At 44.5% G+C, this 27,311-nt stretch overlaps 1 protein-coding gene and 1 long non-coding RNA gene across 5 annotated transcripts in view; one reads left to right on the top strand and one right to left on the bottom strand.

Annotated features, from left to right (window-relative positions):
- Positions 1 to 21,780, bottom strand: part of LOC101945629 (sodium/glucose cotransporter 1-like) — a 46,981-nt gene extending 25,201 nt beyond the window's left edge. The window contains exons 1-6 of one of the 4 annotated variants that reach the window (XM_065568338.1): positions 21,583 to 21,780; positions 19,912 to 20,031; positions 16,680 to 16,751; positions 5,300 to 5,404; positions 3,186 to 3,245; positions 2,708 to 2,812 (exon numbers count right to left, since the gene is read on the bottom strand). In XM_065568338.1, the coding sequence (XP_065424410.1) occupies positions 2,708 to 2,812; positions 3,186 to 3,245; positions 5,300 to 5,404; positions 16,680 to 16,748 (339 nt within the window). In that variant the 5' untranslated portion in view covers positions 16,749 to 16,751; positions 19,912 to 20,031; positions 21,583 to 21,780. Of the gene's footprint in view, positions 1 to 2,707; positions 2,813 to 3,185; positions 3,246 to 5,299; positions 5,405 to 16,679; positions 16,752 to 17,079; positions 17,219 to 19,380; positions 19,798 to 19,911; positions 20,032 to 21,582 lie in introns of those variants that run through there. The other 3 variants (XM_065568339.1, XM_065568336.1, XM_065568337.1) reach the window with 3 other exon arrangements.
- On the top strand, positions 6,102 to 14,225 carry LOC135975808 (uncharacterized). Its single transcript, XR_010592854.1, has 3 exons — positions 6,102 to 6,330; positions 12,658 to 12,731; positions 14,068 to 14,225. It is a non-coding gene; the product is annotated as an uncharacterized LOC135975808 (long non-coding RNA).
- Positions 21,781 to 27,311: the final 5,531 nt, after the last annotated feature.

The raw sequence follows: 27,311 nt of genomic DNA, 5'->3' as shown, positions 1-27,311 counted from the left end.
AATGCCCATGCTTTGCCCAGTTACATAGCTCAGGGGCATAGGCATAACTGAATAAGATGCCATTTACAGCACTACAGGATTTGGCTTTTTAGTGATCAAGATGCTATCCTGCACCTTCAAAGCTCTCTGCCTCCTCTTATTTCCTCCAACTCCTACATTTTACCAGGTCAGCAGTTCTCAAACTTTTGTACTGGTGATCCCTTTCACATAGCAAGCCTCTGAGTGCAACCCCCCTTAATAAATTAAAAACACTTTTTTATATATTTAACACCATAATAAATGCTGATAGCAAAGCGGGGTTTGAGGTGGAAGCTGACAGCTTGCGATCCCCCATGTAATAACCTCACAACCCCCTGAGGGGTCCTGACCCCCAGTTTGAGAACCCCTATTCTGCCCCTCTCTCTCTCTCATTTGTCTCCTTCACCCAATCTAGACTTTATGTTACACCATACGCTTGACACAATATTAATTTGCACTATTCACCCCCCCTTCCACCAAGCAGATGCTAAAGACCCACCTATTCCATGAAGCATCACAGCTTTCTGTTTGTTTTCTTTTGTGCTCTATTGTATCTGCCACATCTTTAGTTCATCAGCAAGCTGAGGGTGGTGTCTTGCACACTATTGTACACTAACAGTGCTTCATAACTAATAAGAATGGGGACTGAGTCCTAATAAACAGAATACTGTGCATACATCCAATGAAACACAACATGTAAATCAAACCTTCAGTTCGTTCTTTAAGACAAATCCTGCCCCCTTTTCTACAGCTGCAGAGGGCCACAATGCAGCAGAAGCATTAGGTGCATTCGATACAGTGAAAAGTTGTGAGGCACTCAGATACTACAGTAATAGAGGCCATACATCAGAGGGGTAGCCGTGTTAGTCTGGATCTGTAAAAGCAGCAAAGAGTCCTGTGGCTCCTTATAGACTAACAGACGTATTGGAGCATGAGCTTTCGTGGGTGAATACCCACTTCGTCGGATGCATGCACGTCGGAGGCCATACAATTACCCAGGAGTCAGACAGACAGAGGAAGAGTGGTTCTGCTGTATCAGGAGGAGGCGCATGGTTTGGGGAACTTATGCAGGAGACAATACCCCTGAGTGCCAGAAAACAGTTCCATAGTGGCTCCCTATGAGGACTTGTGCAGCTCTGTTTGTGGGCAAAGTGGGATGATCGAGTGGTGGAGCCAGACTGGGACCAACTGATCTGTTGCTGTACAGATCCACCAGCTACTGCTCTGCTCTGCCCTGAAAACCGAGGGTGCAAGAACATGAGAGGCAACTTCATTTTCAGGTCTGTAATGATAACTGCGAGTGAGTGGAGCCACTCCATTTGCTTGGGAGGAGGGTTCCTCTGCTGGAGTTGATGGAAATCCCCAATGCAGAGTATGATGCGTAAGTTGGACACACACCGAGGGATTTTACCCATAAAAAGAGAATTATTTTTGTGAATCTGGCATGTAGGTAGCAAGTGATGGGATCATAAAGAACACAGAAATATAGATATAAGTTTTGGATTAGAATGATGAGCCATTTATCTGTATGGATTCACTCCACATCCGCTAGAGTTGCAGGAATAATACCCCCTGTGAAATGGATGCATTTCCAATTACAGCTGCATACAAAAACTCTTATGTTGACAGCTCCTCACTGAAATAAACAGAAATCAAAATCCAACTTGCCGTTTCTTGATAGTCCCAACCTGTTTAATTTGTAACCCTGATAAGAATCGGTTATCGTAAGAGCATGCGAATGGGAGCAAAAGGCCAGGTCTTTTAGGTTAAATTGTACTATTATCACTCAGCTCCTATGCAGAGGGCAAAGAGTAAACTTCCATGGCAACTGCAGGAAAACAACAGACCCAGGTCTGCCTGACCTGTGGACTTGGATGGAGATTTAATGGTTTCAAAAGGGGAGGAAAATCACAGCTCCCTTCGCTACTGCTGTGCCCTCGTTAGCCACACTTCATAGCTCAAGCTGATCCACAGAAAGACTCTCCTCTGCCTTCCCTTTCTCCCCTTGCTTTTCCCACTCCCGTATTTTCTAACCCCATCTCTCTCTCTTCTCCCCATCTGCCTTCCTCTCTCGTTTCTCACTTTTGCTTCATTAATACTAACAAGCTGCATGTTCAGCCGAGGATACTGATGGAAGGATGAGTGGGAAAGGCCTCTTTTCTCCCACGGGAGCCAAAGGGAGTTACTCATACCCTGCGGCAGGAGAATCTAGTTCAGGAGTCAGAATGGGAGACCCTGGGCCCAGATGATGCATAGGAAGCTCTAAAACTAAATGCCTAAATGAGTGAGTGAAGGCAGAGAACTGGGTACTAACTAATAGCTTGGAACCTTCTCTTCAGTTTCTATCACTGATGCCTGAGATGTAGCATACTGTATAGTACAAGGCTCCAGCCAGCCTGGCCTGTTCCAGAGGGGAGCACATGTGGAAACAAAATCTTGGAAAAAGAAAGCTAAATCATAACCACCATCTAGAGAAAGAGTCCCCTGGTATAATCCAACAGGCACAGACACACAGAGCTGTAGAGCTGATTTGGATGGTCAGCACTGCTAGACGGAAGAGTGACAATATGGAAACAGTTTTTTATCTGAGACAAGTTAACCAGACAGGTAGAGAGATTTCATACAAGTGTAAAATAATAATAGATAGGAACTTCACTTAGAATAGAGGAACTGGAAAAGCTTAACTCACCGAGATCTTGGTGAAAATATAGAGGAGCAGAGAAAGGACTGACAGATACATCTGAATCCGTCGGCCGCCAAACCGCTTCTTGAGATATTCTGGCATCGTCAACACCTGCAGAAGAAGAGGGAGAAGAATTCATACTACGAGCAACAGACACAACTACCATAGTTCATCAGCAAGCTCTTCCACCCAGATACCACACTGATAAGTGCACTAGAAATTAAGAAGGCCAAGGAGCAGGCGCCTCCAAGAAGCACAGAAAGGCAGAGTCAAATGCTGCTCATCTTGGGATCTCAAAGACAAAGAGACCTTGTTGTTTAAATATATACAGACATAACTTATGTAGACTGCCTGACACATCCAGGTCTCTCTTCCCATTGACAATGGTTTTGTGATGGTGTTAGACCCACACACACACAACAAAATGAAACAGAAAGATTGAAACAGGGAACCATAAAAGATATAACCTAGTGTCCATACTTACCCCAGCCTTGATGTAGATGGGAACAAACAACCAGCCAAGAATCACCACAAATATCAGGGCCTGTAACCAAGGAAAGAACAGCTGACTTAGCCTCTGGTCCTGTCACCAGCATTTTCCAAAGCCACATATCAGGCTGAATGCCAACTATAAACACTGCAGTGAGTAAAATGGTGGCCAGTGAAGGCACCTCAGCCTCATTCTTTCTACCTGTCGAGCATTTTACAGTTGGAACTCCAGGGGTGAAATCTTGGCCTTACTGAAGTCAATGGGAGTTTTGCCATTCAGTTGAATGGTGCTAGAATTTCACCCCAGGTGTCCAACAGAAGCACCTAAGGAAGAGTCCCCACTGCAGCAGACTTACTGGAGTATCAAAAATAAGGTTGCTTTGGCATTTGCCCCATGTCTGTCCATGGGGAAATACATTTGTAGTGTATCTCACACTGGTCTTAAAACTTCCTTCTGTTGCACTATCCCACTGCAGCTCCACTAGCAGTAGCAATCAGAGCATTAGCATACCCTGGATGCAGGCATTTTAGCCACTGCTTCACCTAGCCTTGCCAAGAGCAGGTGTAGACAACATGGTGGTTAGAAGACTAGCAGCCCACAGAAACCTTTGTATGGTGACAGATGACTATTGCTACCACCAGGAAATTTTAAGAAAGTCTAGCACTGCCCCGGCCCCCTTTACTTAGTACCTCGATCCAGTCTCCAAGCAGCCACAAGAAACAGCTGATTCACGCGGCAAGCCTGGGAGAGAGGGGGAAAAATGGAGCGGCGGCGCGCTTGGGGGAGCAGGCGGCAGTGCAGCGGAGGTGAGCTGGGGGGGGAGGAGCGGTTTCTCTGCACCCTCCTCCAGGGTTACTTCCTGCGGCCCTCCCCGTGCCCCCCACCGATGCAGCTCACCTCCGCTCAGGGCTGGCTCCTGGCTTTTTGCGCCCCGAGCAAAAAAAAAAGAGCCGGAGTGCCGCCCCTTGGAAAGTACTGCCCCAAGCACATGCTTGGAGCGCTGGTGCCTAGAGCCAGCCCTGATTCCAATGTGTGTATCGCTCTCAAGTGAGCTTCTACTCCCTTCCCCATGCACAAAGAAGTTCAGAACTATATGGGGCCATATTTTATACCCAACACACAATTCTATTTTTAAGAAAACCTAAGGAGGGGCTTGCAATGGAGTGCAACAGTCAGGGGGCATGGCCAATAATTCTTCCAGCGTCTAAGGATCCAAGGGAAAAACAGGGCTGGATCCCAAGGATTGTGCTCATCCACGTTCCCCCCTCACGATGGGTCATCCCAGAGCACCAGGTAAACAGCAAAATGCTCTACAAGGAGCTGTGCCCCCAATTCCTCTCCAGGGAGTAGTAACATGTGATGCAAATTGCACCTTATGACCTGCGGATCTAAGAGGGGGAAATACAGCATAAAGGGTGTGTTGCGCAACTCCTGCATCTCCTCCTGGTGCACATACTGAGTCCATGGAGAGCTACAGATAGACTGATTGGGGAAAGGAGGCACATTATCTTACCCTTTTCCAAACCCTTATGGCCCTTCTGCCAATTCCGGGCAGTAGTTGTAGTCATTTTAATCAAGTGAGGTGTTTGGTTATAGACAGGGTCTGCCCCCAGCAGGCTGAGAACAGAACAGCACTGATAGTGGATTACAAGGTAGCCTCTGAACTCCTTCGCAGCTGTCCCTTAGTGGGAGGGGAATGAGAAGACAGAGAAGGAGAAAGGGGCTCTTGGGATAAAGAAAGGAGTGAAGACAACATTGAATTCCTCACTGCTGGGAAGAAAGAAAAAACGATGACAACTCTCCCCAACTCCTACACGCCAATCTCCCAGCAAAATTATGCAGAGGAGATCATGGTTTCCTAATATAGCAACGGACTTTTCTTTCCCCACTAGCTGGACTAGAGGTGAGAGAGGCTGGGGGAAGGGAATCAACACAAAGTGTTCTTGTGGTGGGTTGTTCTGCCAGTCGCCAGCCCTGGGGGAAGCAGGTGCTGCTGGGCGAGGGCTCTGACAACATTGAAGTGAGTTGGATTTTTAGACAATGTGGGCTCACCTGATCTCTTTGGATACCTCTGAGGTTACAATTTTATTGACATGTGTACCACTTACGTTCCATTCAAATCCTCCAGTGGCAATTCCTGCAGCCGCTCCTGTGCCTGCCAAACCCACAAAGTGCCCACTGCCAATGTTACTGGCAAACAGAGACGCACCAATCTGGAAACAGAGAGAAGAACAGACTTGGGTCATCGATCCTGGGCTCAGGACAAATATCTTAAAAGCCAGTGCTTATTTAGTGTTTTCAGACTTCCTGTGTGTCATCACTTAGGAATCTGAGTGCCTGACAACCTTGAAGATCCCCCAATATTTTCTCCTCTTAAAACCCAACATTGCAGCCATCATCCCTACAAGCAAGGAGGACATAACAGGACGTTTCATATTAACTCAGCCAGAGGGGAAACTGGTGAATGGTAATACTCCCTCCTCCACTGGAGGTGAGCACGTGGCCTCCACCCATACAGAATTATGACTCTTTGGAGAACTTGTTCAACTAACACATGGGTGATGTATGGCCCTGGCAGCTAGGGCAAAAGACTGATGTGATATGTCTAACCTGCTCCAAGGACAAGTGGCTGATACCGCCAGGAAAATCAGATACAGCTCTTTGGACTTAAGATCCAAAAGCCATTAAGGCCGGCTTGTGTCTCCAGTGGGAAACACCCTTTTTACACTTGGTTTGCTTTCATCAAGGGGGCAATAGGTTAACTGAATTAGATTCTGGCAGCTGCTATCATAGGTATAGCACTGCACCCAAGGGCATCTGTAGTACATGCGAGTGACAGCTGATCATGGATTTGCAAATGAGGAATGTTGATATCTAAGACCTGTAAACATTTTATATTGATCCCACAGAGAGAGCAACTGCTGATTGGAGAGATGCCAAAGAAAGAGAAAGAAGTTAGCGCTGTATTAAAAATAGACAACAGCGATTCACAGGAGGGAGATCATACCTAAAAAGTCTCATTCTTCATCAAACAACTCAAAGAGACAATGGGAGAAGATGGAGAGAGAAGCTGTGAACATCATTTCCCTGTACTGAGAGTTTTGGAGGCAGCAGAACACAGCAAACCATGATTTACAAGGTCAGGAACTGAAGTATTAGGGGTCAGATGCTTGAATAAGAGGGGGAAAAGACTGGCTTGGATATTGCAAGCAGAGGGTACACATAGGGCCAGCTCCAGGCACCAGATGAAAAAGCACGTTCCTGGGGCGGCACATTGTAAGGGGTGGCATTCCGGCCAATCTTGGGGCGGCACATTTTGGCCGCCCTGCCATTTTTTTTTTTTTTTTTTTTTTTTTTTTTTTTTTGCGCTTTGGCAGCCCGGTCCGCAGCTCTGCCAGTCCCAGCCCAGTCCTGCAGGGGCACGGACCCCAGCTCGGGTGGGCAGGAACTAGCAATCCCTGCTGCTCACCGTGCCACTGGGCTCCCCAGGACACGCCACTCCCCGCTGCCTGCACCAGCCTCCGTCTCCCATGCCGCTCTAAACCCGGCCCAGCCTAGCCGCCTTTAAAGGAGCGGCTGAGCCAGCACCTCCTGCAGCCCCTGGGAGAGACACCCCAAGGCCAGAGGGGGGAGCCCCTCTCACCTGGCTGCGAGCAGGCTGCAGCGCCTGGCTGCCCATGGGCGGAGGGAGGGAGCAGGCGGGCGCCGCCCTTCACCCCCCTGCAAGCCACCTTGACCACCCTCCACACGCTCCCTGCTGCTGCTGTTTTTTGGGGGGGGGTTGCGCTTCGGCAGTCCAGCCGCCCTTTTTCTTTTTTTGCTTGGGGCGGCAAAAAAGCTAGAGCAGGCCCTGAGTACACATGAGCTGCAGTGATTAGAAATGAAAAAAGGACGGTCAGTGAAGTGTTTTTCCCCACTCCTATTTGTTCAAGATCTAGGAGAGACACAGAGAGAAAAGAAACTGTAAAAAGAGGAAATAAAGAAAGAACAGTGTATAAGGGAGGGGGTCTGAGTACTGACCAGTAGCTACTGCCCTTTGATAATTAAATATAATAATCACCTCTCATATCTAATATAGACCGTTCATGTTAAAGGATCCCAAAGGGCTTTACAACGCATATATAGAGTTCCTGTGATTAACATACTTTCCTCATCCACTGTACAGTTAGTTGGAGTAAGTTTACATATCTATTGTAACAGGGAGAGATACTCAGTGTCTGCCACTGAAAGAAAGGTTGTAGGGTCCTGGGGGTCTGAAAGGTAGGGGAGGCAAAAATCCCTAATCACTGCAGTGAGCTCCGCAGTGTCACAACAAAAAATAACTCAATCTTCCATCTTCAATCTTAACTTAACTTCAATCTTCTTTTTTGAAACTCATGTGGATAGGAGGGGGGGGTTTAATATAGAAATTAGCTACTGAAAATGAGGCTTATATTAGTGAGGATATGTCAAAGCCAGGAATACAATCTACAGCTCCAGACTGCCAGTCCTGTGCTTTAATCACTAGATAATTCTTCCTGCCACATTTTATAGGCAAGATATGCCATGCATGCAACAAAACTGAACAGAGAATTCCATAACTTCTTTCCCCATCCCTATTTTCTCCTAATTTCTTCATAGTGATCTCATGTTTTCTTCCAGTCTTTGTGTGAAGAAACAGCTCTCAGAACTACAGAGAATTTCTGCATTTGTTCAATCCTGGATTTCCTCACATTTTTCCAATCAGTCTTGCCATCAAGAAACTTAACCTCTTTGTGACATCATAAGTGTTTCCATAGTAATGATTTGTGATATAACAAAACACTAGTGGCATCAGTGAATGAGTCAAAGAGGAAGAGCAGGCTAATTATAAAGATGAAAGCTCCTTCATGTGGCCAAGATTATAACAGGGTTCAAAAAAGAGCTAGATAAGTTAATGGAGGATAGGTCCATCAATGGCTATTAGCCAAGATGAGCAGGGATGGTGCCCCTAGCCTCTGATTGCCAGAAGCTGGGAATGGGCGACAGGGGATGGATCACTTGAGGATTACCTGTTCTGGTCATTCCCTCTGGGGCACCTGGCATTGGCCACTGTCAGAAGACAGGATACTGGGCTAGATGGACCTTTGGTCTGCCCAGTATGGCCATTCTTATGTTATGTTCTTAAAGAAAAGGGATTCATTGTCCCCAAGTACATTCAATCCTGGACTTCCCCTGTGCTTTCCCATCAGGGCCCCAGAGTGGGAATTAAGCTTTTATCTTCCTTCGGACCTGTGAAAACATCTGAGAATAACAGCTCAGCAATGACATTACATGCTAAGTTCTGAGATTCTCAGATCATCTACAACGCTCACTGATGTCAATGGGAACTGTGGATGCCCAGTACCTCTCAGGATTTGGCCAATAGGCCTGATCATGTTTCCATTGAAGTCAGTTGCCACTGCCTTTAATGGGAAAGGAGCAGTCTCTAAAAGAGAGAACAACGTTAATGTCTTTTAAAAAGAGAAGTAGGCAGGCTTTTTCCCCTCAAAGAGAGATTTTAGCCACACCACCAGCAACTGGAACTCATTGCTGAGAAGGCTGGCTTCTGGGCAAATCTGAATGTTTTTTATCAAAACTTTATTTATCTATTTGGGGGAAATTCTACATCTTGACCTTTACCTCATCATCAGCTATTGTTCACTCAATCCCCTGCAAATAAATTATTAAACCTCATTCTGAGTTATTAGGAATGCAGTCATCAGAAATGATTAACCACATTATCTTCCGATTCTCATTAAATCTGTTCCTTCCACCCTAGCTCCTGCTTTAAAAGTTCAAAATAGCCTTTTTAACAGTCACACTGCACTTTCAACAGCTTCAGGTGACAAAAGCAGTCAATGAAGAGCCCAAAATGACAGCTCCAGCTAGCGTGCCTGGAGTGCCCCTAAATGTGGGACACATTGGAGCACTCACCCTCACAGGAACATTTCCCGCTTTACCCAAGCAGTTCTGTATTTTCTTTGTTGATTTTTAAAGAAAAATACAAAGCCAAACAAAAACCAATGCAACTAGCAAAAGATTTCAGTTAACACAACAGTCATTATTCCTGGTTTCAGAACAAAGCAATGCAAATATTACAAATCTATTGCTTTGTATTTCTGTTTCTCTCTCTGATATAGGAAAGACTCTTTGCTGGAGGATCATAAGATCAGCGTATATTAGTTACAAATGTAATTACGTGTGTGTGTGTGTGTGTGTATACACACACACACACACACATATACAGGGACACATCTTTGAATTCAGAACTGTGAAAATAGATTTCCATTGTTTGCTCCAATACTTTTGTAATTTGTAGCAAGAAAAAGTTATGTGATTGAGGTTAGCTGATGGTTGGCAGTATCTATGGCAGTTACTATGATTAAGGGTACATTTATGTCACCGAGGTCACGGAAGTCACGGAATCCATGACTTCCAGAGACCTCCCTGACATTTTCTGCTTCAGCTCCTGGAGCCCTGTGGGACCCGCGCAGGGTTCCAGCGAGGGGCGACAGCTTCCGCAAGGTCCCCCTGCAGGATTCCAGCGACAGGCAACAGCCTCCCCAGGGGGCCCTCCTCAGGGTTCCAGCGACAGACGATAGCCTCGCACGCGTGGGGGGACTCCACAGCTCCCAGCCACCATAGTGGCAGGAGAAACCATGGAACTCAGCTGCAAAAGTCACAGACAGGTCACAGCTTCCATGAATTTTTGTTTATTGCCCATGATCTGTCTGTGACTTGTACTAAAAATAACCATGACAAAATCTTAGCCTTAACTATGATTAGCTAAACTAGAACATCTACGTAAAGCAGGTGTCTAAGGGATTCCACTTAATATTTAGAGCCGGGATCTTCAAAGGAGCTTAATTCCCTTAGGCTGCTTGTGCTTGTTCAATTCCAGCCTTGTTCTAGAAACATCATAAACATCATGAACTGTACAAGGTAGGAAAACTGAGACTTAAACTTTGCATCCGAAGAAGTGGGCTGTAGTCCACGAAAGCTTATGCTCTAATAAATTTGTTAGTCTCTAAGGTGCCACAAGTCCTCCTGTTCTTCTTTTTGCGGATACAGACTAACACGGCTGCTACTCTGAAACTTAAACTTTGGATTGTCCGCAACAGGGCTGGATACTGAATTTGATCAGTCAGACTACGTGAGTACTGTAATATAACCCTGCATTAGCTAAAGGATTCTGACCTATTTTCCAAGCTACTCTATGTTACCATACAGTTGTTCCTTCACAACAGGGCCAGCATTACAATTTTCCGGAATCTGGCCATTAATCAGCTCCCCTTATTTCAGAGGTATGATGAGTTAGATGGGGTGTGTTTTTTTCTTTTCTCCTCTGGACTGATCTGAGAGATACAGAGCTTGCACAGGCTGCGAGGCCCTGAGGATACACTTGCTCAGCCCGTTTTCCTGCTGAGGGAATTGCAAGGAGTAGGGTTCCCTCCACCAGTTAGCACTGGGACTCTATTTCAGGAAGGATGGCCTGGAACTAGGAGAAGGCAGGAGGGTTTGCAAAGGAAGGGGCCAATTGTTCAGCTAGTGAGTGATAGTGGAAAGAGAGGAAATGAAAGATTGGGGAAGGGGAGAAGGACTGGTGGCAGGGAAACAGAGGGTAAAAAAGTGAACTGGGAAAAGAGAAGGAGAGGAAATGTGGAACATTAACTAGTTTAAAATCTTTTGACAAGGGCTCACTACTCAGGAAATTACCATCAGGTTGCAGCTATATGAAAGTAACTATATTTTACATGTTATTAATTAATCCATTCACATTATTTTCATTCACTTTTTGATGCCCAGAAGTCCTGGTGCTTGCTGCCCCACAGGCCTCATAAAGACACTTTGCCTAGCAACCTAAATAAAAATGTCTTAGTCCCTACAGTGTGCTATACATACCACTCCTCTCCTAACCTCATGCTGGGCCTCTTTTGGTGGTGACTTTACCGTTGTGGAATGAAACTGGTTCTTCTACTTCATTCTTTGGGACACAAGTGTATGAGTGCAAATCTACAACTCTCCCCACCCTTAAGCATATTGCTTAGCTGGCACCTCTGTAAAATCTCATTGTATATCTATCAAGACTCAGGTCCTTAAGAAAGGAAAACAGGTTTGCTATTCTGCTGCCCTCCTCAGGACTCCATGTGTTCTACATTTTGCATTTTAAATACCACACAATTCTTTAACTAAAAGAGATGGACATGCATCTCTCAAGAATCCTAGGCTTTGTTACACTGTGTATTCACCGGTGTCCCCCTTGTTGAAGTGCAATTATTTACCTCTTCAAACCTTCAGTTGTTTAGGCATCTCACTGGGACTTCATCTGAGCATGATGGGTGTGAGATCAACACAGCTGCTGCTACTTGCTAGCAAGCCAGCTTGATACTTTACCCTTCCACTCTCAGGCCTGGGCTACACTAGTGGGGGGGGGTTCGAACTAAGATACGTAACTTCAGCTACACTATTCGCGTAGTTGAAGTCGAAGTATCTTAGTTGGACTTACCTGGCCGTCCTCACAACAGCGAGTCGACTGCCGCGGCTCCCCTGTCGACTCCGCTTACTCCTCCTGCGGAGGTGAAGTACGGGTGTCGATTAGTGGATCGATTTATCGTGTCCAGACAAGACGCAATAAATCAATCCTCGATACATCGAACACTACCCGCCGATCCGGCGGGTAGTATAGACGTACCCTTAGATATGCAGGCACCAGACCTAATGCCTCCCATCTTGGGAAGAGGCATCCCACTGAAGGGCTTGGAGAAATCTATAGGTGTTCGATTTACTTCATTGTTTTCTTTCCTATGAAAGCTTCACTTTGATGTAATGTATGGTTGGTCTTTTTACCTTGAACAACCATCATTGTGTTCTCCCTATCTCTTGCCCTAGGCCAAGACTAAAAGTGTCCACATCACCTAGGGACAGGAAACAAAATATTTATCCCCAGTAGCCACCCCTAGGCAGCTTACAGCCCTGCTAAATTCAACAAACAGGCAGAACTTTGAGTATACAATAATCCTCTGGACACAATGATCAGAGAAACCTATCCAGTGGGCAATAGCGAAGCATGGCCATGTTAAACTGAAGTGAAAATTACCTGAATGTCCCAATTCTCTCCCTTTTCTGACTGCTGAATGTTACTCATTTACTGTTGCCCTAAGCCTTGGCCTGTCCACCCCATAGGTTAATATGTCACTGATCCTGAATGGGAGAGCTAATTTAATTTCTGTTTTAAGGGTAACACACAAACAAGTCTCCATATATTTCCCAGTTACCATTAACTAAACTCTTCATGTTTAACAATAACTTCTGATCCCTAAAGAATTTATGTTCTTTGGTTTCTCTGCTCCTTTAATATTTATTCCTTAAGAATAGATTAGGTTCTGACATTTCTTTGTGAACCAGAGCTCCTTGGTATTTGAGGCCCTGATTTGACATTTTTATTACTGTGTATGTTTATTTCCAGGGCCCTGTCAATACTGAGAGATTGGCCACATACCCAGGATATCAAGATTTCTGTTTGTATACTTCCCTACACTGGTAAGACAATGCACTGTCTTCAGCCAATTATCTAGCTGAACTCCTCATCCTTCTAACTAAAGGGTGGGGTAAGGAAAACTCAGTTTCCATGGTCAAGGGTTATGATGTTGAAAGTTGGCTTTTGAAAGGAGCCACAAGTAGCTACAACTGAAGTAATCTTGAGAGCTAAGCGTTACCAGGTCCAGACACATGCACTGATCGTCGGCGCCTTAGGCGCATGGGACCCCAGTAACTAGCGAGTGCTGAGAGAATGCGGAATTGGTCAACGCTACACTCGGCTGATGTGGCAACTCATGGTGTCGGAAGCCATCAGGTGGTCGAGGGACATCTACATAGAACATACCATGGACATCGGCAATACCAGGAGGGATGAGCTGGCGTGCCGATGAGAAGTGCAGTCAGGAAAGTAACAAATACTTTCCTTGTGGATTGTATTTTCTAAATGGACAACCAACCTAATTCTCAATAGCGAGGGACAATCTCCACTCATTGATATATTTTGTTTTCCACAACCAAATCTCTGTACAACCTTTCACGAGTGATGTACCCGAGTATTCGGATTCTAATATCTAAACTGTATTGTTAAATCTATTCACCTAAATTTGGGTTATTGCTGACTATGTACTCTATGTATCATATGACTTTTAAAAACTAACTTTATAGTTGTGGATAATCTAAGCACTATACCCAGATGTACAGACACTCTTTTCCCAACCTATGTATTATATAATTTTTTTAACATTAGGTTTAATACAATTTTTAAATCTTTTATTGGACCAACTTCTGTTGATGAGAGAGACATGCTTTCGAGCTTACACAGAGCTCTTCTTCCAGTCTGGGAAAGGTGTTCCCAATCTCAGGGCAAAATGCAAGGTGGGACAGATTTTTTAGCATAAGTAGTTAGCACATATTCTAAGGAACATTCAAGGTAGAGTGGCCCGTTAACACCTCTGCAGTCATAGGACATACATGTCTTTCCTGAACATCTGTGCCTGAATCCCAAGAGCAGGCCCAAGGAGAGGCCACAGCTTTCATGGCCTATGGGAATGAACCATGGACCTCTGGCAATCAATGAGAATGTGAGTTAATGAGAGGATTCAGTGCAACTATTGAAGCTATTGAATCCAATTAATCTTTGGCACTGCTGACTTAAGGGGAGCAATACTAAAGGATTAATTGGGCCCACAGACTGGATGGAACAGCTAACCAGTGCACACTCTCGTCCTGGTAAATGCCAACCATCCTCAATTCCCATTAAAGTCAATTTTTAAGCCAAACATTTGAGCCAAAAGCGGGCAGTTTTTGCCTAATTCAACTGCATTATCCCCCTTTACAGTTAGAGAAACTAGACACAGAGGAGAAAGTGACTTGTCCACTCACACAAGCAAGTCAGTGTCAGATGCCAGATTTCACTCCAGTTCACCTGATTGAGGTAATAACTTTTATTGATAATATCTTTTATGTTATTATTTCGCCCATCTTGTCTCTCTAATATCCTGGGACTGACCCGGCTACAACTACTTTGCATATAGCCCCTCATCTAGTCTACTAGATCACAGCTGTGCCATTAAAATTAACAGATTCATAGTACTGTTCCTATCAGGAAGTACTCCTGGAGAAGCCACAACTAGAAACTTCTATGCATGTGAAATCAACAAAGAACAGGGGAAAAACACCATCCTCATTTCTTTTCTTAATCCTCAACCTATGCCCGTAGCTGCTTGGTATAGCAGGGAACAGGATGACAACTGAAGCATGAAATTAATCCAATGGAAATTTAATTTCTATACTAGGTTATTAGAAATATATTTTCTTCTATTCTCTGTTGCAGAAAGCAATGAATCGTGTAAGCAAGTCAAAAGGAACTAATATACTATGGTAGGAAGGGTCCATTTATAAAGCAACATCCACATCTACAGACTTGGGAAATAACTCACACAGGTTTCCCTGGAACATCCTCACATGGTTATAATCACACATGGCACTGCCCCAGGGTGAAACCAGGAAGTGGCACTTTTCTAAAATATTACATATTGCATTAGCTGTTGCAGCACGAAAATGGCATTTCCTGCTTCGTTTGAACTTTTTATGTTATTTTTTCCCCCTGGGAGGCTCGAGCCCCACCCAGACTCTAAAACCAGGAAAAGGAGTTTTCAGAATCTCACACTCCCTTGAGCAGAGTAGCCCTCCAGAATAGTATTGTTAATGTAAGTGTTTAACTAGGGATTTGAGAGCTTGCCATGTCTTTTGCTTTGGTGCTGCCAAGGGTGCAGAGGAAGAGATTTCCTGTTAGGTCAGAGGGAGGGTATGTAGGTGTTCCAAAGTGAAGGATTAATGAGAATGTAATCAGGAATGTACTTCCTCAGTTGCACTGAGCTCACAGGGAGGAGGCAAAGATGGCTCTAAGCAAATGTTAATCCTGGAGACAATTCTGGCAGTACAGGATCATCCCCTCTGGCCTCTGATATGCCTCCTACATGGACAAGAGGTTTAGGCGATGTAAAGCTGGCTATATTGCTTTATGTCCCTGGGGGACTCCCCTGTGTCAGGGGAATTTCCAGCTGCCCCTTTAGGGAAGCTTCAAGTCCCCTTTGTTCTTTAAAGCAGTGCAAAGGGGCTCACCGAAGCCTGAGGGTCCAACCCATGGTGGTTTTGCGCTTGTAGACACTGGGCTGGATACCCCCACTGCCTTGCACCTTGTGTTGTCATATGCACCTGAATGAAGGTTGTTTTATACTCACTGTTCACAGGTATAAAGAATTACACAAGATGCAAAACAGCAGAGGATCAGGTCTAGGGCATTTACAGTGAGTCATGCAGAGGTCCTGACTTACCACTATTATCCATTTTCATGGCAGTGTCACTCCATTGATTAAACAAAACAAGTTTACCTTAAAATAACTTTGAGATTCTCTATTTCACAATGGTTTCTATTAAGACCTAAATTTTCTCAGGTCTAATCTACTCATGAGTTCCTCCTCCTGCTGGGAAATACAATGCTCTTATCATTACAGTGGCAGCCCCAACTCCTCCCCAATTCAGGCAACACTGAATGGAGACATTGAAAAAGGGGCAGGAATTTCTGAAAATTCCTACAGTCAGTAAATATTTATTTAGTTCTCTAAGGCCCCAATCACGTCATTGGATTCACATGGACAGAGCCCTGCATCAAATTCCTCTCAAGTGCAAAGGTCCTGCTGCATGGGTCCAATTGCAGGATCAGGGGTAGATTTTATAACCAATCGCTGAAGTTTTCCTTCCAAGCTGAACTGCAACGATGATCACGAAAGTACCATATTAGTGACACCTAGACAATTCATCACATTTGTCTAGAAGATTTTCTGCTTCCCCAGGAAGTTTCATTCACTAGAGAAAGTGTGACCTAATGGAGAGAGCACTGGACTAACTCAGATGACTTGGGTTCTAGTCTCAGCCCTGCCACTTAGTGACTTTAGGCAAGTCACGTCTCCTGTCTATGACTCAGTTTCCCCATCTTAAAATGGGGATAATGATACTTCTCTCCTCTGTAAAGCATTTTTAGATATACAGCTGAAATGTGCTATATCAGTGCTAAGTACTATTATTATAAATGTAAACTCCGATTTGTTATCAGCAATTTATTATGAACATTCCAGGGTTCTCTCCTTGCAGTGTTACAACAAAGGATTAGATTGCACAGCCATGTAAAGGCAATACAGCAGGACCACAGAAACCACACCTACAAATCATTTCCTCCCTGTACCTTGTACCTAACAGCAATCACCTCACATGAGCCAGGCCCTCAGTGGAAAACTTCAGTGTGTCCAGAGAAAATAGTAATTACATAGCATTCAATAAAATGCTGAATGATAAAGTGATGAGCAGCCAAACATTGTGTGTGGTGTGGAGTGAAAGTACAATTCCTTTGTGCGCACGCGCACGCACACACACAGAGTATTGCAGACTTACCGGCCACCACACCATGCTCCGTCCAGCTAGGAAGAATCCACCCACAGTCCCTCGGTTTGTTGAGAGCATGGCCTGGAAAGAAAAAAGAACTGGTTAAAATGTTCAGCTCTAATAAGCCAACTATAGCCTGATGGCATCAACAACCAGGGCAGTGATGAGAAAGAGGAATCAAGGTAATGATCAAAAAGGGCCAGGGAAGAAAGAATCTGAAGGGAATAATAATAATATGACCTGACAATGACTGAGCAATGATTCTTATATCAATCTATAAATTAACCATTCCAGCTTTATTGCTTCAACTTTCATTACACAAAGCCTGCAAAACCCAAATCTAAACACCGCACATGTTAAAATACAATGAACTATACAATAAAAATAAAACAAGAAATGCATCACTAACCAAGGGCCTGGCCTGCAAACTGTCACTCATAGGAGCACTCCTTGAGGTGAGCAGGCCTCAAAACTGCCGATGTAGCGAGTTCTATGTTCATGCACTAGAGATGCCATACCGAGCTTTCTTACTCAATACTAGTGTGCTCCAGAGTTTTCCTGCAGGAATCTACTGCATGGCAATTTAACCTTTCCTGTTCTGATAAGGTACCCGCACTTATTAGCCTTTCTTCACTGCCACAGAGTAGCAGTTAAGAATTACTTTCCTCGCTCTCATTTTATATGTCAGGAGTGACTTAATGGGAAATTTCCCTCACATTTTTCACAGAGCCTGATCCAAAACCCTTTGCAAACAATGATCCTTTGGATCGGGCCCAGAGAGTGTGTGAGAAAAAGTGAGCCAGATCATTGATCCTAATATAGAAGCAAGAAAATAAACAAACAGGGGCATGTTTCACTACATACAATAGTTGAATCAAGACGCATTTAACATTAAGCTTCTTAGAAACTATTCAGAACTACAAACTTCAATGCTCCAGTGCCTGACATGCCACCTACCAGCCCTCTTCTGCCCCATGAGTTTATGTTACAAAGAATTACAGTCAATAATAAATTACAACAATCATACTTCAGGTCAGATTGTACCTTTAAGGCACAAGCCTGATTCCCTCCCAGAGCTCCCCAAGAGGCAATGGAGGCATTTCTGACACCAAACCTCTTAGAGAAGAGCACGCTGCACCCTTCTGAGTCAATGGACAGCTTGGCTGGCTAGAGTGGGCTGATGGGGGGACTCCTGGCCCTGCCTCCTCCCCATTCTTCCCTGCTCCTTTGAGGTTGCTTGCGCCCCAGGGTGCACTAGGAAGAAGCAGTGCTCTCATGAAAGGTATGGGCCCTCAATTGTGTTTTGCTTCTGTGGGAGGTGGTGGGTGGAAATAAATGGCCAGGCTGTCTGGTACAATCCAACCCTTGGCATTCAATACACTCAGCCAGAGGTACAGGTGCAGGTACTTCACATCTTCAAAGTGCTGAACAAACATTAACTAGTTCATTGGCATCAAAAGTTAATCACTTTTCAAAACTCTGTCAGGCTGCTAGTGTGGAAGATTTTGTCTGCAGCTGCCTGCTCTGTTCTATGGCATGGACTCCTGGGTTATTTCAGGGGAGTGCACAGGTCACTGAGGGGCAGGTTTCCCTGACTCAATTCTGTTAACTGCTGGCTCTTTCCTCAAGGGACTAGCAGAATTTTCCCCATGGACAGTCTCTGATGTCTCCTCAGATAGAATACAGACTCAGTTCCTGAAAGGGATATCAGCTCTTCAATCTAGTGACACACAAGTGTTTTCCACTAAGGCAACATTAGTACAAACACTATCTGCCCTTTTCCTTTGAACCCTGCAGAATCAAGATTTATTCTAATAGGACAATATCTGCCTTTCACCTTTTAGATGTGAAAGAATTCTTCTCTCTAAGGCTGCAGTCTCCGTACTTCCCTCTGCATCATCAGCATGCTTCAGGAGGAGGCACAATCGTATCTGCTTTAAACAGAAAAGACCCTAACACCAGCAGCACTTGTCCTCACTGAGATTTGTTCCTCCTCAGAGTCTAAATGCACCTGCTCTTTGCAGTGAAGTCCTATTGATGAAAAGCTGGCGTTCTCCTGTGTCCAGACCATGTCTGTTCTCTCGTCCATTTCATATCCATCCCGCAACAATCCCCATCTGCCACTCCATTACCATCTCTCCTCCGCCTTTAGCTCTATTCCAGTCCCCACCATTTACAACTCAGTCCAGTACTCACCCCCCCCCTTCCTACCACAATCAACCCCACTGCAATCCCCATTTACCCCACCTCTCACACTTCACTCCAACTATTACTCCATCACAAATTCCCATTTGCAGGCTCCTCTGCTCCATCCCCACTCACCCCCGCTACCATCCCATTCCCATTTGCACCCCCACTCTGTTCCTTATGTCCCCACTCTAATCTGCTAAAAATGTCCACTTCACCATTATCCTGATCTCCATCCATTGGCCCTCTCCTATAGTTCCTTCCCCATCCACAACCCTCCTTCACCTCAGCCCCATCTATCCTCCCCTCCACTACCATCTTATCATCTTCGCCCCCAATCCAGATCTCATACCAGGTCCTACTGCCCCACTGAAGCCCAACTTAATCCCCATCCTCCCACCTTTCAGCTCATCCCCCAGTTAAGCAGCAGGCATTTTACACAATTATAGTTTTAATATATGAAGCCATTCTCCTAAAACCCAATAAACCACACTTTCATTAATAAAGAAAAATCCAGACATACCCATAGTCCCACTGCTAGGACTACCACAAAATAGATGACTATGACTGAGATGTCAGCAGGGTTATTGATTTTTTCGGAGGAGTCCATCCTGCCTGCTTCTCCAGCGCCTTTCCTTCTTCTCTCCTTATAATGTCTCTCACAGACTTCAGGTTAATGATAAACCCCTGTCGTCCCCCTCTGTCTTGTATAATATATAACTTTAGATACACTTGTTTCACTTGTATGGGTAACAAAGTGAAGCTGATGCTCTTTCCTGAGCTGGGACTGTCTCCAAAAAACTGCTCCCCTATTACAGCTGTTGCTGATTTCAGAGCTAAAGACCGACCCGAATTCACATCCCCTGGAGAAGGTGCTCAGAGTTGTTGCAGACGGAGAGCAGGTGTCTGGGAAGGAGTGAGCTGTGGAAGGAGTGGCTTGGACATAATATACCCAGTGTATGCACCTCACTGTTTGCAGATACTCTTCCTGGATAGGTTGTTCCTGTAAATCTGGTCATGGAATTAATTGTTTCCTTGAGAAATTGATACTTACCAAGCCCAAAGAAAGAGTGACTGACACTTAGGGAAACCCCACAGTTCCATGAGCTAATACTCCTGCTGTGCCATCCCTCATCCCAGCAGGAATACACAATGGAGGTACAGCCCAACATTTCTGGAACAAGACAATAGGAAACCACTATTATCTCTTACATCTAGATCTTTATAGCGATATGTCTCAGCCATAAATTTGAGATCCAGAAATGAACGCGCCCCTCCCCCCCGCCGCAGTGTTCAAAACCAGGGTTTTTATTCTGCCCACTGTGGCAAGCTATGATGTTCTAATTCCAGATTCAAATAACCCCTAAAGTTCAGTGTTACTTAGGTATGGTCCCAGATGCAGTTATTTATTCTTTCTTGGACTTGAAAATTAGACCAAACAAAATGACCTGATGCAAAAGAGAACTCAAAGATGTGGGGCAGGCTGTGATTGTCCACGGAGCTCCTAAGTCACTCAAAAACAGCCCCTGAAAAGGGAAGTTTCCTCAGCTCCCTGTGATCCTCTCTCATTGAGCAGGAGGTGGATACCACAGCCAAGATCAGAGGGGTGCAGGAGACGTAGGCAATAGACAGGTGTAAGAATTTCAAGGTTCTAGGGATAGCTGAAAGTCTGTCTCCACCTTTGCTTTACCCCACGCAATCATAATTCATTTACAGTTCAGTAGGCTGCCAGCCAGGAATTGATTGCCACGTTGTATTTACCCTAAAGAGAATGAACAATACAGAACATACAAAGCATAGTGGGCTTCATTGTGATCTTGTACTGGTTATATGTCATTGATTTCAGTGGAATTACTCCTGATTTTCAGAAGTGCAACTGAGATCTGACCCTCTGTTGTTAGGGAATCCTTTCCAAGGTGTAATTATCCTATGACATTTTGCTTTTTTTCTAAATTCTTATTAGTAGTAGTAGCTAAACAGAAGCATATCTATATGTAAAATACCATAACAAAGGACCATTAATCTGACGTTATAGAGTAAAACAAGAACTCCGTCTTTCTCATCTATACATTGCAATGAGAAAGGCACCTATAAATTTCCTACAAAATGCTATCCTCTGATAATTTAGGCACCTCTTCAGCACAGACTTTTATTTATTCTACAGACAGGCAGTGAAAATGCTGTTTGTAAAGCCAATAGGTGAAAAAAATAACCCTAAGAACTGCTTAGCACCCACAATTCCTATTAACTTCAACTTTTCCTGTTGTCTGCTCCAGAGAAAAAGGTCTTATTTACTAACCCTAATTACCAGGCAACAGTTTGTCTAAGGTAGGATGTAGCTGGCCTTTCATATAAAGGCTGATGCAAATGGATTCCCATGTGTCCTTGTAACAAATTAATTGTTTTATTTTCACTCACTCTTAGTTCATGAATTGAATTCCAGTTTCAGCTCCTGTAGCCACAACAAACTCTAACCTAAGAAAATAGTAAGTTGTGGAGCACATGGGCCTGATTTTCCACTGCCTTGCCCCCTGAGTTGTCATCCACCCCTGTGCAAACCATCACTAAAGAGACTGTAAGATGCTACTACTGGCATAAGTGAGTGGAGAATTCTGCTTTACACCCACTGCACACACTTTGGCCAGGTCTAAATGACTCCACAACATGCAAAGACAGGAGAGACTCAAACCCCAAGAATAAATAATCACACAATTCACATCTTTACCTGCGGTGGCTGTATTGGTTTGGTTCTGCTCTCTCCATGTCAGGTACAGACGTAACTGGGACACTGATTACAGACTGGCTGTGAGGTAATCACAATAGTTGTGCCTCCATATCCTCATACCTGCAGTTCATCTGGAATCCCACAGAGGCGTTGTACTCAGCAGAACGTCAGCACAGCACAGCCTTTCACACACACACACACACACAGCACAGACAGAGTCAGCCTGTGGAATTCACTGCTGCGGGCTGTCAAACACTCAGGTACTCTAGCTCAGTGTTTCACAACAACTGGTCCGTGGACCGGCGCTGGTCTCAGATTTCCCTGACACAGTTTAGGAAGGCAGCAAGCCAGTTCCCAGCATCAAAAAGGTTGAGAAACACTGCTCTAGCGGGTTTTTAAAAAAAAGATTGGCCAACAATATTTGTACTTATGCATGCACAGATATGAGTAACAACTTTCTGCTGCAAGGTGAGAGCTTCTCAGCAGAGGGCAAGAATCTCTTCCACCACCCACTCCTGAGCAGGGCATTCACAATTAGCTAGGTGCATTATTGGTATAAGGCTACGATTTAGTCATGGAGGTCACGGCAGTCATGGATTCCGTGACTTCTTCAGCTTCAGCTGCCAGCAGCTGGAGCCGTGGCTGGGGCTGGAGCCAGGGCTATGCTCCCCACATAGCCCCATGGTGAGGGCCGCTGCTGGAGCCATGTGCCCCCCTGCTCCACAGCCAGGGCCATCCCTAGGGGGGTATGGGGCCCAGGACAAACCCCATTCCCACACCCTTTCCCCACGTCCCCACCCCCACCCCACTTCTTCCTGCCCCGCTCCACCTTTTTCTGGCTTCCGCCCCTTCCCCCGAGCAACACTGGAAGCTGGTGGGGTGGGGTGGGCTAGGATCGCTGCTGCCGCTTCCCGTTAGTGAGTGCGGGCCTGACCCCCGCTGCTAGTGCCAGGCCCCCCGCTAACCTCCCGGGCCAGCCTGGCCCCCTGCACCCTAACCCCACCCCCACGGGCCGGCCCCACCCCCGCACGACACACACACGGAGCAGTCCCTAGGGTACGGCAATTCAGGACGGCCGACACGGGGCCCCCCCAAAGTGCAGGGGACGGGCTAGCTGCCCGAATTCGCTGTACCCTAGGGATGGCTCTGCCCGCGGCTTGCGCTGGGGGCTGCCGCCAGGGCTGTGCCTTCTGCCCCGCAGTGGAGGCTGCAGCTGGAGCTGTGCACCTCTTCCGCAGCTTGTACAGTTATTTTCAGTAAAAGTTTTGTTTGTTGCCCCTGACCTGTCTGTGACTTCTACTAAAAATAATCGACACAAAATCTTAGCCTTAATCATTGGACATTTTTATCTTCCTGAAGTACCAGCTCCAAAACTGGGCACTACTGGAAGCAGGATACCAGACTTGAGTGACCAACAATCTGATTCACTATGGAAAATCCAACATTCTTTCCTATGGGGCCAATTCACCTCCCTAAGTCTATGGGAGACTTTCCACTGATTTTAATGGGAGTGGGATCAGTCTAGAGAGACTATATCAGCATAACATGGAGAACTGGAAAAAAGTCCTGAGCATGAAACTCAGCTGTCCCACCGTCTACCACTGCTAACCCTGGTTCAGCTCCATTCTGTGTTTACATTAGGAAACCTAGTATACATGGTAACTGGTGCCGCAGGCATTTTTAGGTCCATGATGATTACATTTACACTCAGTAGGACTGGATAAAATGCTGATGTTGAATCTACATTATGGCTCCCAATGTGCTTCACCATTTGAGAAGAACCTGCATTAGCAACAGTGGGGAATTTTCTAGACAGGACACTAGAGCAACCAGCACACGCTTTTAATACCTCCCTATTTTTATTTGTGTTCATCCATTAGCTGATTTATACCTCACTAAGCTCTACACCTGCCATAGACTAGCTCAACTGCATGATTTTAATCCATGCCTACACTTCATTATTATATCCTCCATCCACCTTCACCTGACTGGGGTAAGTGCTGAAGAATAATACTCCACAAATATTAACACAAATTTTTACATGAATTTGCTTTGGACACACAATGTGTCTGCTTCCCATGAACATTTAAATTATTGAATAATTGTTAAATAGTGATAACCATTGACAATAATTAGAACAAGGGCTGCAAAATCTTTTTCCACAAAGCTCAGCCAACGAGGCAATCCCAACCTGTTGCACCTTCTAACAGGTCACTTTTGCATCCCCACACAGCTTTGCTTGTCCATTGCGAATGTCATATGCAACAGCAGTGCTATTTCTTTCCTGGGCCCCAGACAGTTCTGTTGATGCCCCTTGCTTCTCCTGACTCAAAATGCCTCTGCTAGTCCAATCTTTAGGGCTGTCTCCTCAGCAGAGAATTATTGCGATGAATAGTGTGGTAGGCATGTGATGTAGATAAATAGCCACAAGTGTGAAATACATGCTTGTTGATAATATTGCATTTAACGGTGTACATTGATGTAGTTTTTCGGTGGGGATTGGAGCCCACAAAAAGGATTAACAGCACTGCACATGCATCTAATTGAGGACTGAGTTGGATAACTGATGAGAATAAATTCTCTTAAACATGCTGTACTAGTAACAGCAGACACTCAAACCCTGTTGCTGATGAGGAAGATTCTATGAGTTAAAATGGGTTTCTTGTTGCAATGCAAAACAGTCACAGGGAAGGTGACACACCTGCCCAGCCCTGGGAAAAATCCAGCCACTTTGGACCGCAGGTGGCTGAGGCTGGTGCCCTCCCAGGTACGCACTCTTAGGAGAGGACTTAATGTTCTGGGGAGAAGTTCTGACACAGTCTTACAAGAGCTGGCTACCCCCAGATCAAAATGTCAGATCATCCCTTGTTGTTAGCCTTCCTCCTGAAGGTGGCAAATGATGCTGAAAATAATAAGTAAAACAATAAATGATAAAACACAAGCAAAAAGAGAAGTTTACTAGTGATGAATTAGATTATCTGAAGCCCACAGATTACCTTCATGTCAGAGAGGTAAACAGCTAATACTTTGAACCATCATCCCATGCGAGGAAGCCTCCAAAAATGGATCAGAAGAAGTGGGCTGTAGTCCACGAAAGCTTATGCTCTAATAAATTTGTTAGTCTCTAAGGTGCCACAAGTACTCCTGTTCTTCTTTTTGCGGATACAGACTAACACGGCTGTTACTCTGAAACCTCCAAAAATGGAATTATTCAGGATGGGAACTGACAGGGCATATTCTCCGGAGTGACACTGGAAATGGCATGGAAACAGGGGCATCTCCACTAAGCTTCTTCTGACCATAACTCTGCAGTAATATGTTCTATCATGGTAGAGGACTCATCAATGGCATCATCCCTCGTTATACACAGTGGACTATGTACAGCAGATAAGGGGCAAACCAAGCTGAAAACATGCAGATCTTTTACTCCCATATGCAGGAAGCCATGCAGCAGGTTGGTATATTCCCTTCTCTCCATCCCCTGGTTGGGTCTTTATCCATTTTTAATAATATTGACATTTATTTAAGGAAACTATCCTGGGATGGTGCTGAATGCAACATATCACTAGTACTAATCAGGAAGTGTCTGGAAGTGGACAAGATAGGAGTTCATAGGCTTCCAATGGGTTTTGCTGGAATGGCTGTAATAATATGGCAGCTGGAGGAGAGCAGATGTGGAGCACTTATTATCTCTTCTCTAGTGCTAGGTCTTTACACCTTTGTGCAGTCTTGTTTATTGTGAGCAATATTTGAATTTGACTAATTTGAGCAATTTCATAGAAGGGGAGCAAAAGTGATGACAGTTTGAAAATTAAACCTGTGTGAGGGATTTTAAAAAATAGAAATGTATAGTTTAGCGATAATGGAAGACAGTAACCCTTGTCTAAAAGGATGTCAAAAAGAAGATAGGGCTCATTTATTCTCATTAGCTCAGAGGAGCAAATCAAGAAGCAACAAGCTTAACTTATGCACAGGAAAAGCTTTATAATTATGTCACAGTTTTAAGATCTGGACAACAGGTGAGGTTATTTCTTTTCTGGGAGAGAAATGAATGGATATGAATACAAAATACTGTATTTCTCATCTAATTTTCAACCAAGTATCTATTGTTGAATAGAGCTATTGGAAGACAAAAACAGAGTGCAGCTTATAATGCACAAATGTAGCACAATTGAATTCAAACAAGCAGCTATTTTCAAACCTTCAGCCAATTAGTGGTCTCCATCTATCTATGCATTTATAACGTGCCCATCTCCATGATATCTGAGCATTACCAGGATGCTAAAAGCAAACAGTACAAAGATTGTATTCTGCCCAGGTGACGTCCTGAGAAAACAAGTGAGATAAATTTGTTTTTTGTTTAGTTTATTAATTCATTTTTATTTTAGTTTTCATCATTTGCCATTTTCAGAGGTTACTGTCGGAAATCTAACAACAAGAGATGGAACTGGCATTTCCATCTCAGAGTGCTAAATTTTACAAGACTATGTTCTAACTCCTCCCTAAGAGATTAAAAATCCCAGCCCACAAGTACGTGCCTGGAATGGCAACACCCTCAATAACCAAAGGGCCAAAGCAGCTGGGTTTTTCTAAGGGCTGTGCAGGGGTGTCACCCTCCTTGTCTGTTTCGCATTGCAACACAAAACCTATTTAAACTCAGTGACCCTCCTTCTTAAAAACAAGAGTATGAGTGTCTTCTGTTACCAGTACATCACGTTTCAGAACACTCAACAATTAACCCAACTGGACACTGAACTAGGTGTATCCTCAGTGGCTGATAATACTTTCTATGGGCTCTCTTCCCAACCTAAAATATGTTTCCTGATGAAGTATTATAGCAATAAATGGGAATTTGACACTTCTGTCACAATTACAAGAACTACTAAATAATGGAACGGACTGCCAAGAATGGATGCAGGATCACCATCACATCACCCACAACTATGTCTATGAGGGATGTTTTAGGAATAATTAAGTCTCCATTGATACAATACAGGGCAACAGACTCCAGTAGATGATTTTCTCAATGTCCCCTCAACCTAAATGGTTCCCTGATTGTTCTAATAATGAAAACACCATTTACTGGTAGTTGGATTTTGTTTGAAATAAACAATCAATCATTCTAAAACAATGGACGGCTCCACTCCTGTAGAGCGGCTTTGATAGCTCTAGAGCCGTAAGCAGTAGCAATTATATTATTATTATTTATTACATTTGACAGTTTTATTTGATCAAAGAAATCTCAGAGGGAAATGGAAAATATAATCTGCTAATGTATGAGTCTGATATCTATTATTTGCTCTACAAAATCCTGGAAACATTTCAGCTAGCCTCTTATTTGTGCTTTGTTTTGAAAATTAAAAGATGGAAATCTGAACAACACTGCCATCTCCTTGATGTGCAGAATTTTGAAATCTATGGGAAAACTCTAAGCTATAGCAAACCCTTTTTGGGGGGGGGAGGACCAGGTGGGAAAAGGTGGGATAGTGAGAGAATCAGAGGAAAGACTATTAGATGAGTATGAACTAGAACAGGTAGTAAGCACATTTAATACGCGTTACTTAATTGTTCCAGCAGCATAAAGGCCCCAGAAACAGCCCCCAAGGGTTATCCCCTACATAAGGGAGATCCATGGCAGCAGATCTGGCAGAATGGCCCCAAATCACCTATCACTCCAGAGGTAGAAGAGTCCACAATTAGACAATATATAAAATGATCAAGCCACAAGT

Source organism: Chrysemys picta, chromosome 15 (assembly GCF_011386835.1).
Source record: "Chrysemys picta bellii isolate R12L10 chromosome 15, ASM1138683v2, whole genome shotgun sequence".
In the NCBI taxonomy this organism is placed as follows: Eukaryota; Metazoa; Chordata; order Testudines; family Emydidae; genus Chrysemys; species Chrysemys picta.
This window is presented reverse-complemented; position numbering and strand designations above follow the sequence as displayed.